Here is a 22,843-nt window from a genome sequence, read left to right on the forward strand (position 1 = left end):
GTTATGATGTGTTTATTCAGCAATCAAATATTTGAGTTCACGCTTTCCCCGAGGAAGAATGACATGATGTCGTACATGAAGTCTAATTTTCGCATGATTTTCATATGTACACGAAATACACGAGAAATGTTTATTTGTTGCTAAAATTTTCGTAACTTTCCGTGAATAATAAAATCTGGAAATGATTTCGGATAACACATTTGTTTATACACATTTGAAAATAAGCAGTCTGCAAAATTAACCCATTGCCTGATTGCCAATGTGATGAAATCTCGGCTCTGGCGAAAAAAAAAATTATCTATCGATCGCCTGATTTGCGATGAAAAAAAATCTGAAGACAGTTTGGAAATAAACCGACAAATAATAAATTCACGAAAATTTGTTCGCGTGCGCGATAATTTGAGAACGAATTTAATAGTCGGCATTCCGGAAATTTTCAGTACCGATTTTTATTTTATTTATTTATTTACAAATTGTTAGCAGATGGTACAGACATGAACTGCAACTGACGAAATATCTTTGCTAGTTTCCAAAAATCTTATTAGTCAAATGTCCGCCATCTTGAAATATTTTAAGTGTCGATTAGCAAAGTAAAGTAGTGCAATAGCATATTGTAAAGCAATATGTTAACCAAATTATATATTGCGAACGTATTTAATTAGTAATTGGTTTTCATTTTCTGCAGTCAAAACGATGTGCACAGATTATTTCATGTGCAAAACACGTACATTTTTTCGGACAGTCGTTTTCGGATACAGTATTTGTTGTCGATCATAATTTACATGTAACATTTTAAATTCAGTCGTTGATTTGTCATAATTACTAAATATGAACTGTGCTCTATTTTCTCAAATCGCGTCAAGTGATTAACGCATGTTCAATAGGAATTCCCCCATCCCACAATTCAACTTGCGTAAAATGGCGGACGTTTAGGGACGTCAATATTGTCTGTATTTTGTTTTTGAAAATAGAAATCATTATAATACTGGTTATTGGGTAATAGATACGAGTTGGAACATGTACGTATATTAAAATTCTAAAATGAAATCAGGACTTCAAAATTTATGCCTGCGACGTCCAAAAATTTAGGCTTGGAAGTCAGGACTTCCAACTTTTAAAAGCTAACGAAAGCGCTGGATCATCACCATCTTTGTACCAGATTGCCGAATTTCGAAATTCAGATTTCCAGTTTGCGAAGTCGTTATTTGCCAATTTCCAATGGGCCGAATATTAATTATTTCGGTTATATACAATGTATCCTAGTTTAGGGAATGCATATTATTGGAATGTATAATGTTATTGTATATGTTACATGTAAGTGTAACCGTCAACGCAAATCGAGAAAAAAGGTGAATCACGGCGGTTTGCCGTGATTCGCGCTGATTGCTAAATACATACATCGCACTACAGTCACAGTGGCATTGCCTAGACATCACCCAAATTTTTATTGTCCCTCGGAATCACCGCGATTTGTCACGTTGCATCGATCGGGGAGATGGGAGATGTATGCAAAAATCACAGGTCGAGTAGTGTACAAACATGAGTGACTGAGTTCCAATTACAGTACAATTAAGAGATACATAATAATAATAATAATAATAATAATTATAATAATAATAATAATTATAATTATAATAATAATACTAATAATAATAATAACAATAATACTAATAATAATAATTGACAAAAGCACCTTTTGACACCTTGACCTTGCAAAATTACAGCAACAGATGCAAGGTTGAATTAAAATGCACCTTTTGTCAAATTCCATAGCATACTAAATTATGGGAAAGGAAATTATGCTGAGAAGTCACATTGCAAACACCATACAATTATAAGTATTATAAAGTGTAATAAAAACATACCAAAGTACAGGCTTGCAAAAGATTTGCAACCAGCCAAATTATGGTACAGTTTCAACTTGTCTTCAGATCTTATTTTTGGGCAACAAATATTTCCTGTAACCTATGCATTAAACTATCTGTTTTCCATCCTAAATGCCTGTTACACTCTGCTTTTCACGCCTCATTACGCGGCACAATCTTTAAATCAGAATGCTTTAAAAAAACACTGCCCCTTGCCAATGAAACATTATTTTTAAGGCAAAAGAAAAAAGCAAGAAGGCAATAAAATGTATTCAGATCAAACGACTTCATGCCTATCAAAAATCAACCATGAAAGAATTCGCTTTTCTCATGTTGGAGTGTTATTTTCCCCTCTTTAATCCTTCAATGGAAAATTCTTTATTTGTAGTCTCTAACATCTAGATAACAGTCTAGGTTATGCATTGTTGTCTATACAAACTTGTTTCCCCCATAAGTGTTTTTCTTGTGGTTTACTGTGTCTGGCCAGTTAAAGCAAATGTTTATTTAATTAAAGCAGGGTCAGTTACATCTAGACTAACAACTATGCTTTATCTGATGGGTACTCAACCATAGAAGCTCTCATCGAGAAATAAGGAAATATTAACAATCAAAATGCGTTAGTTCAAATGTTTCACACTAGATAAGATTATCTGTTTTACTGTTGGCACTACTTTCTGGTTAACACTTTACCACTGATACATTTGTAGTCCCTAAGAAAGTAAATTGGAGCTATCCTGTCCAATTAAGAGACCACAAAACTTTAGGTGACTTTATAGTAGACAGCATTTAAGCTCCTGACAAGACTGTGAGATTGGGCATGCAGGTCTTGAGTTACGCTGGACGCATATGGCATAGACACATTTTCATATCATGTGGTCATTAAACAATGCATGTTTAAATGTACAACTGTTTGCATATTTTGCTCTTGACATGGGCATGACTGTACAATGTAAATAAACATACAAGTAAATTGCATTTATGCATACAAAATAACTTGAATGTTGATACAAAGACTGTTCCGAGACTTCTAAATAAATACATGAATATACAATACATTTATGATAAGTCGCAATGATCCATGAGAAAGAATGAAAACGAAATTCATTCATGGGCCACAAATCCAAAGGACCTAAAAGTACATACCATCTCATTGGGTTTTTCAAAGTTATTTTATACTTTCTGATATTATTTCAATTCAAGAAAGCCTAAGAACATGGTTTCCACTCACCGACATGGACTGGTTCATGTTGTAGTTGGCAAGGTTGTAACCAGTCTTGGTTGTTTTCTTCCAAATCTGGTCTTCCCAGGCTTTGTTTAAGTGCGCGTTCACAAGAAAGCACTCTGCAATACATGAAAACAAGTATGTGCTTTGTTAAAGTTCTTGTCACAAGAAAGCACTCTGCAAATGAAAACAAGTATGTGCTTTGTTTACGTCACAAGAAAGCACTCTGCAATACATGAAAACAAGTATGTGTTTTGTTTACGTTCTTGTCACAAGAAAGCACTTGGCAATACATGAAAACAAGTATGTGCTTTGTTTACGTTCTTGTTACAAGAAAGCACTCGGCAATACATGAAAACAAGTTAGTATGTGCTTTGTTTACGTTCTTGTAACAAGAAAGCACTCTACAATACATGAAAACAAGAATGTGCTTTGTTTAAGTGCTTGTCACAAAAAAAGCACTCTAAACAATACATGAAAAACAAGTATGTGCTTTGTTTAAGTGCTTGTCACAAGAAAGCACTCTGCAATACATGAAAACAAGTATGTGCTTTGTTTACGTTCTTGTCACAAGAAAGCACTCAGCAATACATGAAAAGTATGTGCTTTGTTTATGTTCTTGTCACAAGAAAGCACTCTACAATACCTGAAAACAAGAATGTGCTTTGTTTTAATGCTTGTCACAAAAAAGCACTCTGCAATACATAAAAACAAGTATGTGCTTTGTTTACGTTCTTGTCACAAGAAATCACTCTGCAATACATGAAAACAAGTAAAGTGCTTGTCACATGCAAAGTAGGCAATACACAAACATAAGTATGGTATGTGCTTTGTTTATGTGCGCGTTCACAAGACGTTTAAATGAAGAAGTATTTGGTCCAAACATTTCACTTGAATATCACATTTTATTTTAACATGGGAAGCAAGCTGCATTAACTTTTGAAAAATGGAAGTCTTAAGCTCCATGCCTCTAAATAAGGAAGGTTGACCCATTAAGTTGGAGGTTATGACTGAAAGAACCCCAAGTCTTAAACTTTTCAGATTTTAAACAAAGTATACATGTACATGTACATTAAATGTTAAAGTACGTCATTATTACCAATAAATTATTGTATGTCAAGTCGAGAGAGATAAACATTATGTAGTTATATCTAGGTTGGCCCTAAGGAAAAAAATACAGTAACCTGATTGTTACAATTAGAAATTTATATATGTGAAGCTGAATGTTTTCTTAAACAAGAAGATTATTAACTTTATGGCCATTAAGGCTCTTTTATGGAGGGGAAATATGTAACATGTGTAAACATGAATTTATTTAATAAATACAAACATTTTAGGGGAAAGGGGAATAGAGATTGTTACATCTAGTAAGATGGTCATTGTTTGTGGCAATTGCCAACTTCTTTTGAAATGTGCGTGTGAAATTTTAGATTTTGTTAAATAGTGTTTCTTATATTTCAAAGAAGCCGTTAACTGGTTAATAACAACTATTTTGATAAATTATTATTAAAATTTTACAAAGTATTATGAACATGTGAGATAAGTGCAGGTTTTTTAATCTGAATATGGGGAAAAGGCCTGGCCTTTTTTTAGGTGAAAAAAATCGTGCGAAGCGCCAGATTTTGAGGAAAATAAGGAAAGTCTTAAATAATCATTAACATATTTTACAGTTTGTAAAACAAATTCAAGGCAACAGATAATTTAATTATGCAACACTTTCTATTTTCTACACCGGATCAGGTTAACTTATATATTTTAAGGTAAAAAAAAAAAAATTATTTTATTTTTTTGAATTGGGAATTTTTTTTTTGAATTGGGAAAAAAACAACCAGATTTGCTTTGGGAATGGGGCCGAATTTCGGACCTGTGGCATAGGGCGTAAAAAGCCTGAAGTTATTTATACAAGTTTTAATTCGCAATTTATTCACTGAATCACGACAAATGTCAAATACAATACAGAAAATGCCTAGTTGCAGCGTTTTTTTTCCTTCTTTGAACGGGTCCGGTAAACGGCCCTGTTCCCAATCGGGACCGGACCTGGTCCCAAAATCGCCGACGGACCCTTCCCAATTTAGAAAACGGTCTTATCCCAAATAGTTTATATAAAAACGGCCTCGTATCGATTCGAAAATCTCAAATAGACTAACTTTTTTGTCTCAAAACGACTTCAGAAGTTAGTAAACAAGTATGAAAAGGAAACAGTTGTTGTTGTAGTTGTTGTTGTTCTTTTAGAATGAGGCCGACGCAACTTGCGATAGGTGGAGCCACCTAGTTACCAAGTTGACTGTTCCCCGGCCGGCATACATAATGCGGCATTATTGAATGCTTGCGGGGAAACAGTCAACCAAATAAGGCAATAGTAGTAAAATTGACCTTGTTTGTACGCTTCATTAACAATGTTTCACATGTTCGTGACAGATGTCTATTGAACGTTCTTGTTAAATACAGATTCAATATACAAAATAAAACCCTTATCCGAAAAGAATGATAAATATTTCGAAATGCCAACTTTGACAAAATATTTTCCCGGGTTTTGGTTTTATTCGTAGCGACGTCTTTACGTAGTAAACAAACCCAAATATGGAAATCCGAAATCTCGTTTTACTCTTCAAATACTCGCGGCGAAGTTAAAAAGTCAACTACTTCCGACAATTTTGCACACTCGCATCGTGGTTTTTATATAAATAGCCAGAAAATGAGTCACAATTCAAAATACTACTTGAAGAAAGTGAACAAAACGGAATCAGCCAAGCATAAAAGTCTTGAAGACTTTGGGTTTCGTCCTGAACCAAAGAAAATTAAATTCTCCGTGAGGTCAGATGATGGTACCCTTCAAGAATTTTCAGCCGAGCCAGTTGGTAAGGCGGTACTGCCCTCGTCTAGTTATCACATTGACTCTTCTTGCACATCAAGTGAACAGTCAACCATTGAGGAAAGTCACACAGAAAGTTTTGATATTGACCAAGGGAGACCTTGCAATAAGCACGTCACCCTTTGACACAATTTTTTCCACCTAAATTTCTGTTTTCCATTATATCAATGGTCATCTGCTGGTCCTTTTAATTTAGACAAGTTATCTCAAATTGCCACACAAAGTAATTGTTTAATTGGGCTTTATGCCATTTAAAACAATTTTCAGTTATATTGCGGCAATACCCATTAATTCTATCTGGAAAACAAGTTCTTATTTTTTTTTAAATAAACTGGTATTTGTTATACAGACTTATGATCTACCCTATCCCAGAATGCCATTGATAGTGTATAAAAGCATTGTTTACTACATAAAATAGATTCCAGTTGATGTATTTGTATGATTTTTTATATTTCCCAATTTGATGGATTTCACGACGCGAAAATTCCCAATTTTAAGGATTTCGTGACTCAAAAATTCCCAATTTCTAGGGGACAGGAACTGTTCCCAAACAGGTGAAAAAAAACGCTGAGTTGTTTCGATCTATAAACATATAACTGATTGAATATAACTGATTTAAAATTAACGTATTCAAACTACATGTATTATTAAATCTTTTTCCCAGAATATGCTGTCCTATTTATAGCTGAGCTTCCTATACCATTATCAATGATATATCAGCGAGGTATGCCGATTAAAATAATCGAGCTATCTCAATCGGGCTGGCTCGGTCTTTTACATAGGTCGCAATTGTGAAGAATTTTTTCATGGTATGATAACTTAGACAAGCTGCTTCGCAGCATCGTCAAAAAAGCTTTTAATTCTTATATTACTAACTGTATAAGTCTACATGTGAAAACACTGTTACATTAATATGATAAACATTGATACAAAGGTATTACATTATATCACCATGTTTAACACTTTGATCCAGCCATATTTTTTATCATCATAATTTTGCCTTGAGTAAGGTTTTGCAATTTATATTTTCAACAAGACCCTCCACCATTATATTGTAATCTTCAAACTCTTGGTAAACGACCTTTCCATAACCCATCTTCTTTGATAATGTGTAATAAACAGTGATTCAATGAATATTTGATGTAAAGTGGCACTGCCAAGTTCAAACAAACCATTAATCAATCAGTTCCTATATACTTGGCATGAAAAGAAACTTGACAAATGCAAAAAGCAAAGCTCACATGCATGTGCTAAACATCAAAGAATCAGTGCAGTTTGGCTAGTTAACATGATGTGGCATTTTTTATTTATCGTCAAACCCAAGTTGTTTTCAGTTGACTGACTTATGTTGGTGTGTAACCTTAGGAGAATGGGTCAATGGTGATTGAGGTTAATCAGTTCATTCTACAGTGTACAAATAGAGTATGGCTCTGAAAATGCATGCAAATATAGATCAAGTTCATCATGTTGTTAGTGTTCAAGTATTACGTATTAAAGATTTCAACAACAGAAATGCATGCAATTTACAATTTCTTATCACATTATGCAACATGTGTCACATTAAACAAGTGCACATTACTAAGTGAAGTCTAACACTTATCAGCAAAACATAAAAAGGCATGTGTAAATTACATCTTAACTTATTCTAGCAGAAATTTCTTTTGATTATCCCTCAAAATTATATTTAATTTATTATAATAATTTCTTTAAGTACCAATCTCATAACAAACGAAAGCTCACTTTTCGAGTCCATTTCAATACACCAGTCTTTCATAATGAAGAGGTAACAAATAGTGTAGTTTTTCCTTCTCTGATAGTTCAGCTTGTTTAGATTGTTATAAATTCGATTTTTAACAACCCATAGCAACTATACATAATTAGAAATTCATTACATGTGGAAAAATACTAGTATTCAGTAAATCATTTATGGCACATTTGGAAGTAGTCGCATCACATTAGCACAAGTCGCTTTCTTTCCAAGCATGAAAGTTATTACTTACACAGATAGAATATGAAGTGTAGTATAATACTTATAATAAGCACTGAATTAGTATCCTTTGGCTTAATAATATTTAACAAGTAATCTTTCTATTAACCAGGGCCCTCAATCTATCAAATCTGCCGCCGAAATTCGGCGGCAGTCCCCCACCTGAAAAGTATACTTTTTCCCCTTTTGGGGGGAAAAATTCCCCCTAAAAAAAAAAAAATAATAATTTTTTTTTTTTTTAATAGAAAGATGTGTCTCATGATTATTATATCTCAATTCTATTTCAATTTAATCTTTTCAAACATACTAAATTATGAAAAATGCAATGAATATAGTGCAAACATGTACAAATGAAATAATGAGAGAGTAAGTAAAAAAATCCCCCAAAAAGGGAAACGCCGCGAAAATTCCCCCTCCTAAGGGCTGCGGACCCCTTCCCCCAAAGTAGTGTGAGGGCCCTGATTAACATTCCTATTATAATTAATAGTTATTCTGAAGTGTGGTACACAGTCTGTAAAAAAATATATTCATACCAAAAAAATGTCTCTGAAAAATGGTCCATAGCAATTTTTCATTTATCATCTTCAATAAATGGAAATTTTAGCCAGAAAAATGTCCTGAGTATACAATCTTGGACTTATTTAATCCCTGACAAAAAAAACAACAACTAAATTTCTATCAGATAATGAGATATATACATGTAGAGGCTGACAAATTTAATTTTATTGTACATAATGTACACAGATAATTATAATATAACATTTCCTTGCCCAAGTTACTATATTCTTGAAATGTTCAAAAAGACAAGCATGATATATGATAAGAAAGAGTTTTTATTCCAAGAAAAATAAAAAGGAATTTAGTTAATATTTGACAAAAACAACTGAATCAGTTTAGGCACATGTATACCTGACTGCAGCACTGACTGAGCCATTCATTAGGCTCAACACATCCAAATTCATTAACCATTTACAACTTAGATACATATTTTGACACATTTGCAGTCCCTCAAAAAGTTAATTTTCGAGGCCTTTCTTGCTAGATTCAAGTTTTAAAGGCTTCTTTAAATGATGAGCAGCAAACAGCATAAAAGCTGAACAGATTGCGAGTTACTGGCAGGCTGTTCTGGTTTTATGTTGTTTGCTCATAGCTATTTTCACTTTGCTTCTGAGTGGGAAAGGTTAAATCAAATGTCAGTGACATATCAGTGGCTACATCTAGGGTCATGAAAAGTGCACAACATATTGCAGGGAACATGGTATTAGGCTGAAATCCAAGCTCTGGCCTTCATTGATGATTTCAAAAGATAATCTATGCCACAAATGTGTTTGCATTTTTTCATTCAAGAAATCTAATTTACCTTGTTTATTTTTTTAACAAGTTTCATTTTCTGTATATTCATTATAATAATATACCCACAAATAAAACAGATAGTATCTCTGAAAAGGCTTAAGCAGCTTTGAGTATTTTTTGGAAATTAACAAAAACAGGTACTGACATTTAGACAGGCCAAGTGACTCTGAATACTCTCACATATTTGTTCCTGGAAGATAACATAATATCCATAATAACGCCATTACTCTTTCTCTTACTGTTTTGTAATTGCAAAGAATTCTCCTATGCGCCAATTACTCGCTGCAAAGCAACAATTAATGGTAGAAAATTACGAGAAATAAAGACCTAAACTCTACCTGATGGAGCCAGGGAATCACACCGCGTTCTATGCACTACAAGAGTTGCCAGGCATATGAAAGAAAAATAAAAAACAAAACAAATAAAATGCTTACATACAAAAGCACACATTCTACAACACAAACTGTAAAATTAGCACATGCATCTATTTTTATCTGCAATATTACATGCATTATGAAAGGGTATAGTTCTATTTGAAAGTGCACTATTACATTCAGTGTGCACAATTGAATGTCAAATGTTGTTTTATCATTCAATAATTAAAAAAAAGTCAGTAACAAAGCTGAAGTGTATATATTTCATCAACACATGGTTTACCGACGCATACATGCATTATTCAACAAATCTTGCAGGGCCCTCAATCCATTTTAGGGGAAGCGGGTCGCTACCCATAGCAGGGGGAATTTTCGCGGCGTTTCCCTTTTGGGGGGATTTTTTTACTTACTCTCTAATTATAACATTTGTACATGTTTGCACTATATTCATTGCTTTTTTCATAATCTAGTATGTTTGACACGATTAAATTAAAATAGAACTGAGATATAATAATCATGAGACACATCTATCTTTAAAAAAAATTTTTTTTTTTTTTTTAGGGTGAATTTTTCCCCCAAAAAGGGGGGGGGATGCTTTTCAGGGGGGGGAATGCGGCCGAATTTCGGCACTGGATTTGACAGATTGAGGGCCCTGTCTTGTCAACTTGAAGACGTGTTGCTTCGCAAATGGGCTTAAATACTTGATGCGTTATATTTTATTCAGCATATTCAATGTTCAAAAGATGCAAAGCTATCGTACCTTTATTCTTAAACATGTATTAACTAAAATATTATTCACTCATATCATTAACTTTCATTTACATGCCTGTAGTATAGTATTTATATAATATTTTGACATCAAAAAAAGAAACAAGTTCTTGCTAATTGAATCCAGATAATTACAGGGGCTTTAATATGATAAATACTTATGATTAATTGGGCTTCATTAGTGCACTTCCAGCATCATCAAAGGGCATTGTGGAGTATGCGTACTTCATGGTAGTAAAGATTCTCAAAAGCCTCTAAAAGTACAGATTATCAAAAACCTCTAACAGTATTACATGTTACTGGTAGTGTTACTTATTTATATGCGCTTAATTTTAAATTTAGCTCACTCAAGGACTGTATGGTTCTAAATTGCACCAACTGTTTTAGTGTTAGAAATAATAAGCCTCGCTCTGTGAAAAGGGGGTTTAATGCATTGTGTGAAGTGTCGTCCCAGATAAGCCTGTGCAGTCAGCACTGGCTAATCAGGGACGACACTTTCCGCCTAACTAGAAGGGTCTTCCTTTAAATGAAATATACAATACAAGCAAAAAGTGTTGACTCTGATTAGCCTGTGTGGACTGCACAGGTTAATCTGGGATGACACTAAATGCACATGCATTAAACCCCCTTATCATAAAGCCAGGCTCCAATATACATGTATGTTAACACAAACTACTATGACTAACAAGACTAAACATGCACTTTCTTAATAAATGCAATAATCATTGTATATATTCAATAATTTGTAATCCTTTTCACTGCATAGAAGGAGTGATGGTTATTGATAGGCACCTATAACCTTGAGGGTAATGTTACCACTCATAAAAACATTTCTTTATGCATGTAATTTGTTTTTATCTTTGTGTGATATTTTTCCTCTTGTAAGTTTTTTTTACAGACTCTATTTTAACATCACACACTGCTTTATCTAGTCCAAATAATTAGACGTAAGCTACCCCGCTTAAATGTAAATGTAAATGATGTAAATCGACCTCATATTTATAGGAGTATGCTTTATCATGACCCCTTTTCATGCCTGGGAGAATGGGATTATAAAAAGAATCTCAATCATGCTGTACTTGTGTAGCAGTCACTTCTATTTTAATACAATTTCACTCTTAATTTTGTTCCACTGACTGGGATTAGTTACATGTCATGAAATGCACTTAATTCTAAATGCTTTTAACCATTTTGATTATTATTTTGATACAAATGAATTTAACAAAATGCCTATAAAACGATACAGTTTTGCCGGAAATTGCCGGAAATTGGATTTTAATTGAGCAAGAACCACTGCTTTTAAAACATGTCAACAATACAAACATGTAAACAAGTACAAAGTTTAAAATGCCAACAGACATGTAAATCGTATCGGAAACATCGCTTTATGCACTCCATCAGACAGAACACGCTAAAGCAATTAAACGTACGCCAATCGAGTCGACATAATTGGCCAACTGACCACTACAACATCCCTGACCCATAGCACGCGCTCAATACACAAACTAATTCGACACCATCCACAATTCGAACAAAGACACTTCGGAAAAGAAACTCACCGTGTTTACTCCCCGTTTTGCCCATTTTTATTCACCCATAGCAGCTTTATGAATTGTAATCCAATAATGAACAACGATTAATCCTTTTTCCGTTATAAACGACCGATTTGTAGCTCGAAATAATGTAATTACTGGCATGAAAATCGGAATGACACACTTCTCTACGATACCGTCCGTTTCACTATACTGTGTTTACACATATGAAGGCGGGGCGCTGTTTGATTGACATCGCGGCAGAGTTCATTTCTCTGGGCGGGTTTATTTCTGCTTCTCACGTTGAGAGCAATTTCGGTTTGATCATTGGCGGATTATTTTGTTGTTTGTACACCAAATGATATTCAACAATAAATCATTCGCGCTACTAGTTTAATGTTGGATTGTCTAATCGTATATAGATCTAATTTGTGATATATTTTGACAACTCTTGGAACAAATGTCTCAATAAAGACGAAAATATCAAATTAAAATGACAAAATAATACTTACATTATTATTATTTTGTAAAATTATATTTACTTCTATAAGGATATTTTATTCACTGCAATAAAACGTATTTTATTTCGTTGAAACCGTTTCAATTATAAACAATGACCTCAAAGTTGCATTGTTTATAAACAGAGTATTAATTTACTAACTAATTAATTAAATGACGTGTTGTTCCATGCTTTTAATGAAAAGTTCTTCTAACCTACACGAGCTTAACTAATCATTTGAGGTTTATCTAACACAACATAAGAATTTTGAACGATATCATGTATTAGATAATTAAACTCATTTTACAAGTTCGTGAGCACTACTAATTCAGTTTGCATGCGAATCTTTTGAATTGTGTATTATTCTCTATGTTTTCTTTTCTAAGAATTCCAATGTTATTACCCAAGATTGTATCAAAGTATATATTCATTAGGCGCCCCGAATTATATAAATGATCGCAATAACGGTATTCCACCATGTCAGTGATTTGCATTTCCTTTTACGAACCGCGTCATGCGCAAATGGGTCTAATGCCATATGCGACCAGCATGGCTCCATACCAACCTGCGCATACGCACGTGTATTGCTGGTCAGGAGCTACTCTGTCCACCCATGAGACCATGGAACCTTTCGTGACTGAAGGCGGACAGGGAAGCTGCTTATCAGACGATCCTGCTATGCAGGCTGGTCTGGAGCTAACCAGGGACCGAGAATATAGAATATTCTAAAAGCAGCTTTGTTATAAATATTCGTTATTGTTAAGTCTAACTTGACATTTTTCACCTCAAATTTCATCATTCTTCGCAAAGAACTGTGTTCATATGACATATGCACCGCTTCCTGCCCTCGTCGATTCCAACTCTTAGGTAAGATTTCTTGGTTCTAGGTCAATTTTTCACACGTAAGTTTAAGAATGGGTTCGTGAATACGGGTCCTGGCCGCATATGGCATAAGATCCATTTTCGCATGACGGGGTCGCTACTAGAAATTAATACTTATTGAAGCAAGGATATCCAATTAGAACTAGTTAAAGTATACTTTTCTGTATTACAATTAAAAATTACAATAGCTATAATGATTATTTTTATTTATGTGTAAAATCTTAATTAAGTCTTTTTCTTTTCTTACCGCATCTTGAGTGGTACTTTAAATTGTATAGTAGCGGTCTTGAATATATGTTCAGTTATGCACGCTGTTAACCCATTTATGCCTAGCGTCTAGAAAAAAGGCCTTTGCAAACAGCGTAGACCCAGATGAGACGCAGTTTGCTTAAAGGAATTTCTGTTATAATTATTCTAAATATAGAAATAAATATACTAGACATCCCTAATTTTGGAAATAAATTGATCCAATTTAGAAGGATGGGAGAGTCCACTTGGCATAAATGGGTTAAGATTTCCACCGATAATATCCGGGGATGACTTACGGACCATCGCTAGCCATGAGAAATCTCAAGATGACAGCGGCGATCGGAGATTGATTCGATAAGACACGATATAAAGAGCCGATGTCAACTTTATACTTATTTATGGAAATTAATAAACGACAGTATGCTTGTTTTGAACTTCTTTTCGACGGACAACCATTTTTAATGAGCAACTCAATTATGACGTTTAAGTAAATCTTGTTCAATCATGACACATGTATGTAAGTGTAACGTTTTCATATCATTTGGGTTTGTTGATTTATTACTTTATTAACGACGCAAGAATATTCTGATGTTTAACCCATTCATGCCTAGCGTCCTGAAAAAAGGACATTGCAAACAGCGTAAACCCAGATGAGACGCCGCATGATGCGGCGTCTCATCTGTGTCTACGCTGTTTGCTTAAATGAATTTCTTTATGAAATATTCTAAATATAGAAATAAATATACTTGACACCCCTAATTTTGAAAATAAATTGATCCAATTTAGAAGGGTGGGAGAGTCCACTGGGCATAAATGGGTTAATGAGCGCAAATATCTCGGAGATACTTGATACTGATCTACATCATCCATCCCAAAATATAACACGTATAATGATAAAGTATACTAGTATTTATGTTCTTTCATATAAGTCCCAGTCCCTTCGTCATAATATGTTCAGGTGAACCGGTAAGTAAATAACAATTCAACAAACGGTGTTGTATCAATATTCACACAATTTTTGTAAATTACCGTATGTTCACACCATATCTATCATATCTGAGAAAAATGCAGTATGCTAAAGGATCAATAAATCGTTATAATAACAACAAATGTGTGTCAAAAAAAATAAGATCAATTAAATACTATAACAACACTAGGTGACTGGTTTCACTTTTGGTTGGATTGAGACGCATTGTTGTCTCGTCAACAAATAGTTTGAAAGTGTCAATATGAAACAATACAATACATACTTGTCAAATTGTTTCCACAGTTTACCTTAAAGGGATCTTTTCACGCTTTGGTAAATTGACAAAATTGAAAAAAGTTGTTTCAGATTCGTAAGTTTTCGTTTTAGTTATGATATTTGTGAGGAAACAGTAATACTGAACATTAACCATGCTCTAATATAGCCATTATATGCATCTTTTGACGATTTTAAAACCTAAAAATTATAAAGCGTTGCAACGCGAAACGATTGAATAATTTGGAGAGTTCTGTGTTTGTCGTTAAATTTTGTGAAACTACGATGATTGCTTATATAACGTATAAAATACGTCAAGAAAGTGTTCTCGGCGGAATAGCTCAGTAGGCTAAAACGTTTTTACTTCAGGACTCTGGCAGGACTCCAGGGGTCACTGGTTCGAAACCTGCTCCGGGCAATGTTCTTTTCCTTTTTTTATTTTTTTTCTTCATTTTTTACTGGAGCTTTTACGAGCCAATGTTTACATTTATCAATATAAAGCATTTAATGAATAAGTTAAAAAAATGCCAAATTCTGTGAAAAGGCCCCTTTAAACTACCGTCAGGCTATAGCCGATTATCAACACCGACAATATTTTGGCCCTGCTCTGTGAAAAAAGGGTTTAATGCATGTGCGTAATGTGTGGTTTCAGATTAGCCTGTAAAGTCCGCACAGTCTAATCAGGGACGACACTTTACGCCTAAACTGGAATTTTGCTAAGAAAGACTTTCTTCAAACGTAAAATATCATAAAATGGGAAGTGTCATCCCTGATTAGACTTTGCGGACTGCGCAGGCTAATATGGGACGACACTTTCCGCACATGCACGAACCCTATTTTTCACAGAGCACGCCCCATGTATCTGATGTTTTGACTGACCCAGGTGATTTTAACGAGTTATTTTGATTTGAGGGGTGTCTAAATACTCACCGTAAAGCCGAGCGTATCATTCAATCTCGCTCTGGGAAATCGTGGTTTAATGCATGTGCTTAAAGAGTTTTGAGTATATTTCAACATACATTAGGCTTTAAGCCTATGATTACACACATTTTATAGCTCAATATACTCACAGATGGTCGATGACGTACAGCATTTTTAACATCTTTTCAGAAAGTTGTAAAACTACTTAAATGTATACACTTTTCGTATTTTGTTCAGATTTTTTTTATTAAGTAGATAAATTAACGAAAGTACGTGGAGAGAAGCTATTGATAATATAAGTCAGCTCTCAGTTTTAAAAACAAAATGGATAGATTTCGTAGAGTTTTTCATTGTCAGTCTGTAACAGATTAATCAACTTGATCATGTTTGTGTTCTTTAAATACTATTTATTTATATACTGCTTACGTACATAACTAAACGTAGGGCATTTAAGTAAAACATGAAATTCATCCTCAATGACGTTACAGTGTTTGCATGTTCTGTTTTGAAACGGTATCTTTTCAGGCTTGTGCAATCTCTCTGCTTCCTATTCAAGTATGTTGACAGATTCTCTTGCTTGAGAGATTTAAACCCAATACCTTTTATTTCTAGGAATATATCATATAATCATGTGATAACATATACTAAACGGTTTTTATGTACTTGACATCATCAGATTGAATTATCTTAAACCAGTACTTTAAAACACAAATGATACGTTTATTTCGGCGCAGGCTCATCTGGGACGACACGTTCCGCTTTAACTGGATTGTCTTTAAGAAGAGACTCCCTTTCAACGAAAACTATAATACAAACGGAAAGCGTCGTCCCTGTATCCTGTGCGGATCCTCAATCCTAAATATCCGAAATTGACTAGAGGAGGAGGCTATCGTAGAGGGCTTTGTTTAAATAAGCTGACTACACAAAATCAGACTTATGCTCATAATAAACATTCAATAAAGTTCGACACTTTATTGATATCTAAGATCTTTTTATTGCGGCTTTTACTTCATGGGAAACTATATTTAAAGATGTTCGTAATTATGAAACACTAGCAATTTAAACATATGATAGTAAGTATAAGAATTGCACGAGTAATTAAGTAAAATGGGGCCATGTCATCTACAATCCCATCAAACCAGGATTCATCCTAAATGTCAAATTAAAGATTTCCATTGCGAAACATTACATATGCATTACTCGTATAAACTTTTGTTAAATGCCCAACATAATTGTCTCCCTTATATGTGTAGTGAAATTTTGCGATAACAACTAACATGAGATTAATAATTATAACAATAATAACAACTTCATCAACAGTTTTTTCTTCTGGATTAAAGAACTGTGTTGTAAAGTTTCTCCACGTACTAATTTATATATTGCAGAATAAATGTACATGGTAAATCTCGTGAAATTTGCTGATTTTTATGTCCAAAAATTAATGATAGTTATAATGCACAAAATCCTTATTTATGAAAAAGTGTTATTAATATTTAATTATTTCAATTCTACCATATTTGTTACGTCCCTATAATTTACACAAGTGTCGAGTATAGAGAATTCGCGCACGTCCCCATACAATGTAGAATATGGGAGCAGAGGATATTGCGCGAACATGTTAACATTCTAATATTTCTGCTTTTTTCTGGCCCAGGGAATGCCTGGATGTTTTTTAACGGAAAATAAAAGAATAGTAGTGATGTATAGCGTTTATTAGCAAGGCTTATCTGCCAGTGTTGAATGTCTCAATGCCAGAAAGTCGAAAGCTCGACAAACTTCGGCTATATCCGTTTCGCTCGATACTTCGTACCCCTTCGTACATGGAATTTTGGAATTTTTGATAGTATGTACAACTTTAGATTATATGTCTTTTAAACGATTTTAAGATATCGTGCATATATGATCCACGTTGGTGATTAAACAGTAACTGCTTTCGTGAGATAACATCTATAGTATCCGATACATAGGACTCGATCAGAAGTACCTTCAATAGCTGACAGTGAAATCGATCGGTGCTGAAGAACTGCCGGTAATCCACTATTCACTATGAGTCGATCTATCGCGCATACATACACCTAACATACACCGAACATACACCGAAGTCCTTAGCAACTGTAAGCGCTTTGGGATGGCGATATTCCGGACCGAAACCCTCCCACTAAGACTTAAGACCGGCAGATACACGGTGAACCCGTGTTCACAAGACTATGTGCTCTTTATGCAACTCAACGTGTGGCATATACAACGGCTAACCCGTGTTCATAAAACTATGTACTCTCTATTCAACTCAACGTGTGACAGATACAACGGCGAACCCGTGTTCATAAGACTATGTACTCTCTATTCAACTCAACGTGTGACAGATACAACGGCTTACCCGCGTTCACAAGACTATGTACTCTCCTTGCAACACAACGTGTGGCAGATACAACGACTAACCCGTGTTCACAAGACTATGAACTCTCTTTGCAACACAACGTGTGCCGGATACAACGACTAACCCGTGTTCACAAGACTATGTACTCTCTTTGCAACACAACGTGTGCCGGTTACAACGGCGAACCCGCGTTCACAAGACTATGTACTCTCTATGCAACTCAACGTGCGGCAGATACAACGGCGAACCCGCGTTCACAAGACTATGTACTCTCTATTCAACTCAACGTGTGGCAGATACAACGGCGAACCCGTGTTTACAAGACGATGTACTCTCTATGCAACTCAACGTGTGCCGGATACAACGACTAACCCGTGTTCATAAGACTATGTACTCTCCTTGCAACACAACGTTTGGCAGATACAACGACTAACCCGTGTTCACAAGACTATGTACTCTCCTTGCAACACAACGTGTGCCGAATACAACGACTAACCCGTGTTCACAAGACTATGTACTCTCCTTGCAACACAACGTCTGCCGGATACAACGACTAACCCGTATTCACAAGACTATATACTCTCCTTGCAACACAACGTGTGCCGGATACAACGACTAACCCGTGTACACAAGACTATGTTCTCTCTTTGCAACACAACGTGTGCAGGATACAACGACTTACCCGTGTTCACAAGACTATGTACTCTCTGTGCAACACAACGTGTGCAGGATACAACGACTAACCCGTGTTCACAAGACTATGTACTCTCTGTGCACACACCGTGTGCCGGATACAACGACTAACCCGTGTTCACAAGACTATGTACTCTCTTTGCAACACAACGTGTGCCGGATCCAACGACTAACCCGTGTTCACAAGACTATGTACTCTCCTTGCAACACAACGTGTGCCGGATACAACGACTAACCCGTGTACACAAGACTATGTTCTCTCTTTGCAACACAACGTGTGCCGAATACAACGACTAACCCGTGTACACAAGACTATGTACTCTCCTTGCAACACAACGTGTGCCGAATACAACGACTAACCCGTGTACACAAGACTATGTACTCTCCTTGCAACACAACGTGTGCCGGATACAACGACTAACCCGTGTTTACAAGACGATGTACTCTCTATGCAACTCAACGTGTGCCGGATACAACGACTAACCCGTGTTCACAAGACTATGTACTCTCCTTGCAACACAACGTGTGCCAGATACAACGACTAACCCGTGTTCACAAGACTATGTACTCTCCTTGCAACACAACGTGTGCCGGATACAACAACTAACCCGTGTACACAAGACTATGTACTCTCCTTGCAACACAACGTGTGGCAGATACAACGGCGAACCCGTGTTTACAAGACGATGTACTCTCCATGCAACTCAACGTGTGCCGGATACAACGACTAACCCGTGTTCATAAGACTATGTACTCTCCTTGCAACACAACGTTTGGCAGATACAACGACTAACCCGTGTTCACAAGACTATGTACTCTCCTTGCAACACAACGTGTGCCGAATACAACGACTAACCCGTGTTCACAAGACTATGTACTCTCCTTGCAACACAACGTCTGCCGGATACAACGACTAACCCGTATTCACAAGACTATATACTCTCCTTGCAACACAACGTGTGCCGGATACAACGACTAACCCGTGTACACAAGACTATGTTCTCTCTTTGCAACACAACGTGTGCAGGATACAACGACTTACCCGTGTTCACAAGACTATGTACTCTCTGTGCAACACAACGTGTGCAGGATACAACGACTAACCCGTGTTCACAAGACTATGTACTCTCTGTGCACACACCGTGTGCCGGATACAACGACTAACCCGTGTTCACAAGACTATGTACTCTCTTTGCAACACAACGTGTGCCGGATCCAACGACTAACCCGTGTTCACAAGACTATGTACTCTCCTTGCAACACAACGTGTGCCGGATACAACGACTAACCCGTGTACACAAGACTATGTTCTCTCTTTGCAACACAACGTGTGCCGAATACAAAGACTAACCCGTGTACACAAGACTATGTACTCTCCTTGCAACACAACGTGTGCCGAATACAACGACTAACCCGTGTACACAAGACTATGTACTCTCCTTGCAACACAACGTGTGCCGGATACAACGACTAACCCGTGTTTACAAGACGATGTACTCTCTATGCAACTCAACGTGTGCCGGATACAACGACTAACCCGTGTTCACAAGACTATGTACTCTCCTTGCAACACAACGTGTGCCGGATACAACGACTAACCCGTGTTCACAAGACTATGTACTCTCCTTGCAACACAACGTGTGCCGGATACAACGACTAACCCGTGTACACAAGACTATGTACTCTCCTTGCAACACAACGTGTGCCGGATACAACGACTAACCCGTGTACACAAGACTATGTACTCTCCTTGCAACACAACGTGTGCCGGATACAACGACTAACCCGTGTACACAAGACTATGTACTCTCCTTGCAACACAACGTGTGCCGGATACAACGACTAACCCGTGTACACAAGACTATGTACTCTCCTTGCAACACAACGTGTGCCGGATACAACGACTAACCCGTGTTCACAAGACTATGTACTCTCCTTGCAACACAACGTGTGCCGGATACAACGACTAACCCGTGTACACAAGACTATGTACTCTCCTTGCAACACAACGTGTGGCGGATACAACGACTAACCCGTGTACACAAGACTATGTACTCTCCTTGCAACACAACGTGTGCCGGATACAACGACTAACCCGTGTACACAAGACTATGTACTCTCCTTGCAACACAACGTGTGCCGGATACAACGACTAACCCGTGTACACAAGACTATGTACTCTCCTTGCAACACAACGTGTGCCGGATACAACGACTAACCCGTGTACACAAGACTATGTACTCTCCTTGCAACACAACGTGTGCCGGATACAACGACTAACCCGTGTACACAAGACTATGTACTCTCCTTGCAACACAACGTGTGCCGGATACAACGACTAACCCGTGTACACAAGACGATGTACTCTCCTTGCAACACAACGTGTGCCGGATACAACGACTAACCCGTGTTCACAAGACTATGTACTCTCCTTGCAACACAACGTGTGCCGGATACAACGACTAACCCGTGTACACAAGACGATGTACTCTCCTTGCAACACAACGTGTGCCGGATACAACGACTAACCCGTGTACACAAGACTATGTACTCTCCTTGCAACACAACGTGTGCCGGATACAACGACTAACCCGTGTACACAAGACGATGTACTCTCCTTGCAACACAACGTGTGCCGGATACAACGACTAACCCGTGTACACAAGACTATGTACTCTCCTTGCAAACACAACGTGTGCCGGATACAACGACTAACCCGTGTACACAAGACTATGTACTCTCCTTGCAACACAACGTGTGCCGGATACAACGACTAACCCGTGTACACAAGACGATGTACTCTCCTTGCAACACAACGTGTGCCGGATACAACGACTAACCCGTGTACACAAGACTATGTACTCTCCTTGCAACACAACGTGTGCCGGATACAACGACTAACCCGTGTACACAAGACTATGTACTCTCCTTGCAACACAACGTGTGCAGGATACAACGACTAACCCGTGTACACAAGACGATGTACTCTCCTTGCAACACAACGTGTGCCGGATACAACGACTAACCCGTGTACACAAGACTATGTACTCTCCTTGCAACACAACGTGTGCCGGATACAACGACTAACCCGTGTACACAAGACGATGTACTCTCCTTGCAACACAACGTGTGCCGGATACAACGACTAACCCGTGTTCACAAGACTATGTACTCTCTTTGCAACACAACGTGTGCCGGATACAACGACTAACCCGTGTTTACAAGACGATGTACTCTCCTTGCAACACAACGTGTGCAGGATACAACGACTAACCCGTGTTCACAAGACGATGTACTCTCCTTGCAACACAACGTGTGCCGGATCAAACGACTAACCCGTGTACACAAGACTATGTACTCTCCTTGCAACACAACGTGTGCCGGATCCAACGACTAACCCGTGTACACAAGACTATATACTCTCCTTGCAACACAACGTGTGCCGGATACAACGACTAACCCGTGTACACAAGACTATGTACTCTCCTTGCAACACAACGTGTGCCGGATCCAACGACTAACCCGTGTACACAAGACTATATACTCTCCTTGCAACACAACGTGTGCCGGATACAACGACTAACCCGTGTACACAAGACTATGTACTCTCCTTGCAACACAACGTGTGCCGGATCCAACGACTAACCCGTGTACACAAGACTATATACTCTCCTTGCAACACAACGTGTGCCGGATACAACGACTAACCCGTGTACACAAGACTATGTACTCTCCTTGCAACACAACGTGTGCCGGATACAACGACTAACCCGTGTACACAAGACTATGTACTCTCCTTGCAACACAACGTGTGCCGGATACAACGACTAACCCGTGTACACAAGACGATGTACTCTCCTTGCAACACAACGTGTGCCGGATCCAACGACTAACCCGTGTACACAAGACTATATACTCTCCTTGCAACACAACGTGTGCCGGATACAACGACTAACCCGTGTTCACAAGACTATGTACTCTCCTTGCAACACAACGTGTGCCGGATACA

The 22,843-nt window shown here is 37.0% G+C and overlaps 2 protein-coding genes across 19 annotated transcripts in view; both read right to left on the reverse strand.

The window, feature by feature from the left end:
- LOC127844189 (protein naked cuticle homolog 2-like) overlaps positions 1–12,167 on the reverse strand; it is an 88,799-nt gene extending 76,632 nt beyond the window's left edge. Inside the window, exons 1-3 of one of the 2 annotated variants that reach the window (XM_052374256.1) lie at positions 12,001–12,167; positions 9,638–9,673; positions 3,094–3,206 (exon numbers count right to left, since the gene is read on the reverse strand). In XM_052374256.1, coding sequence (XP_052230216.1) covers positions 3,094–3,206; positions 9,638–9,673; positions 12,001–12,025 — 174 coding nt within the window. In that variant the 5' untranslated portion in view covers positions 12,026–12,167. The remainder of the gene's footprint in view (positions 1–3,093; positions 3,207–9,637; positions 9,674–12,000) is intronic. The other variant, XM_052374257.1, reaches the window with a different exon arrangement.
- Positions 1–22,843, reverse strand: part of LOC127844207 (repressor of RNA polymerase III transcription MAF1 homolog) — a 505,514-nt gene that overhangs the window by 292,695 nt on the left and 189,976 nt on the right. The window lies entirely within an intron of this gene.

Source organism: Dreissena polymorpha, chromosome 9, assembly GCF_020536995.1.
Source record: "Dreissena polymorpha isolate Duluth1 chromosome 9, UMN_Dpol_1.0, whole genome shotgun sequence".
Classification (NCBI taxonomy): Eukaryota; Metazoa; Mollusca; class Bivalvia; order Myida; family Dreissenidae; genus Dreissena; species Dreissena polymorpha.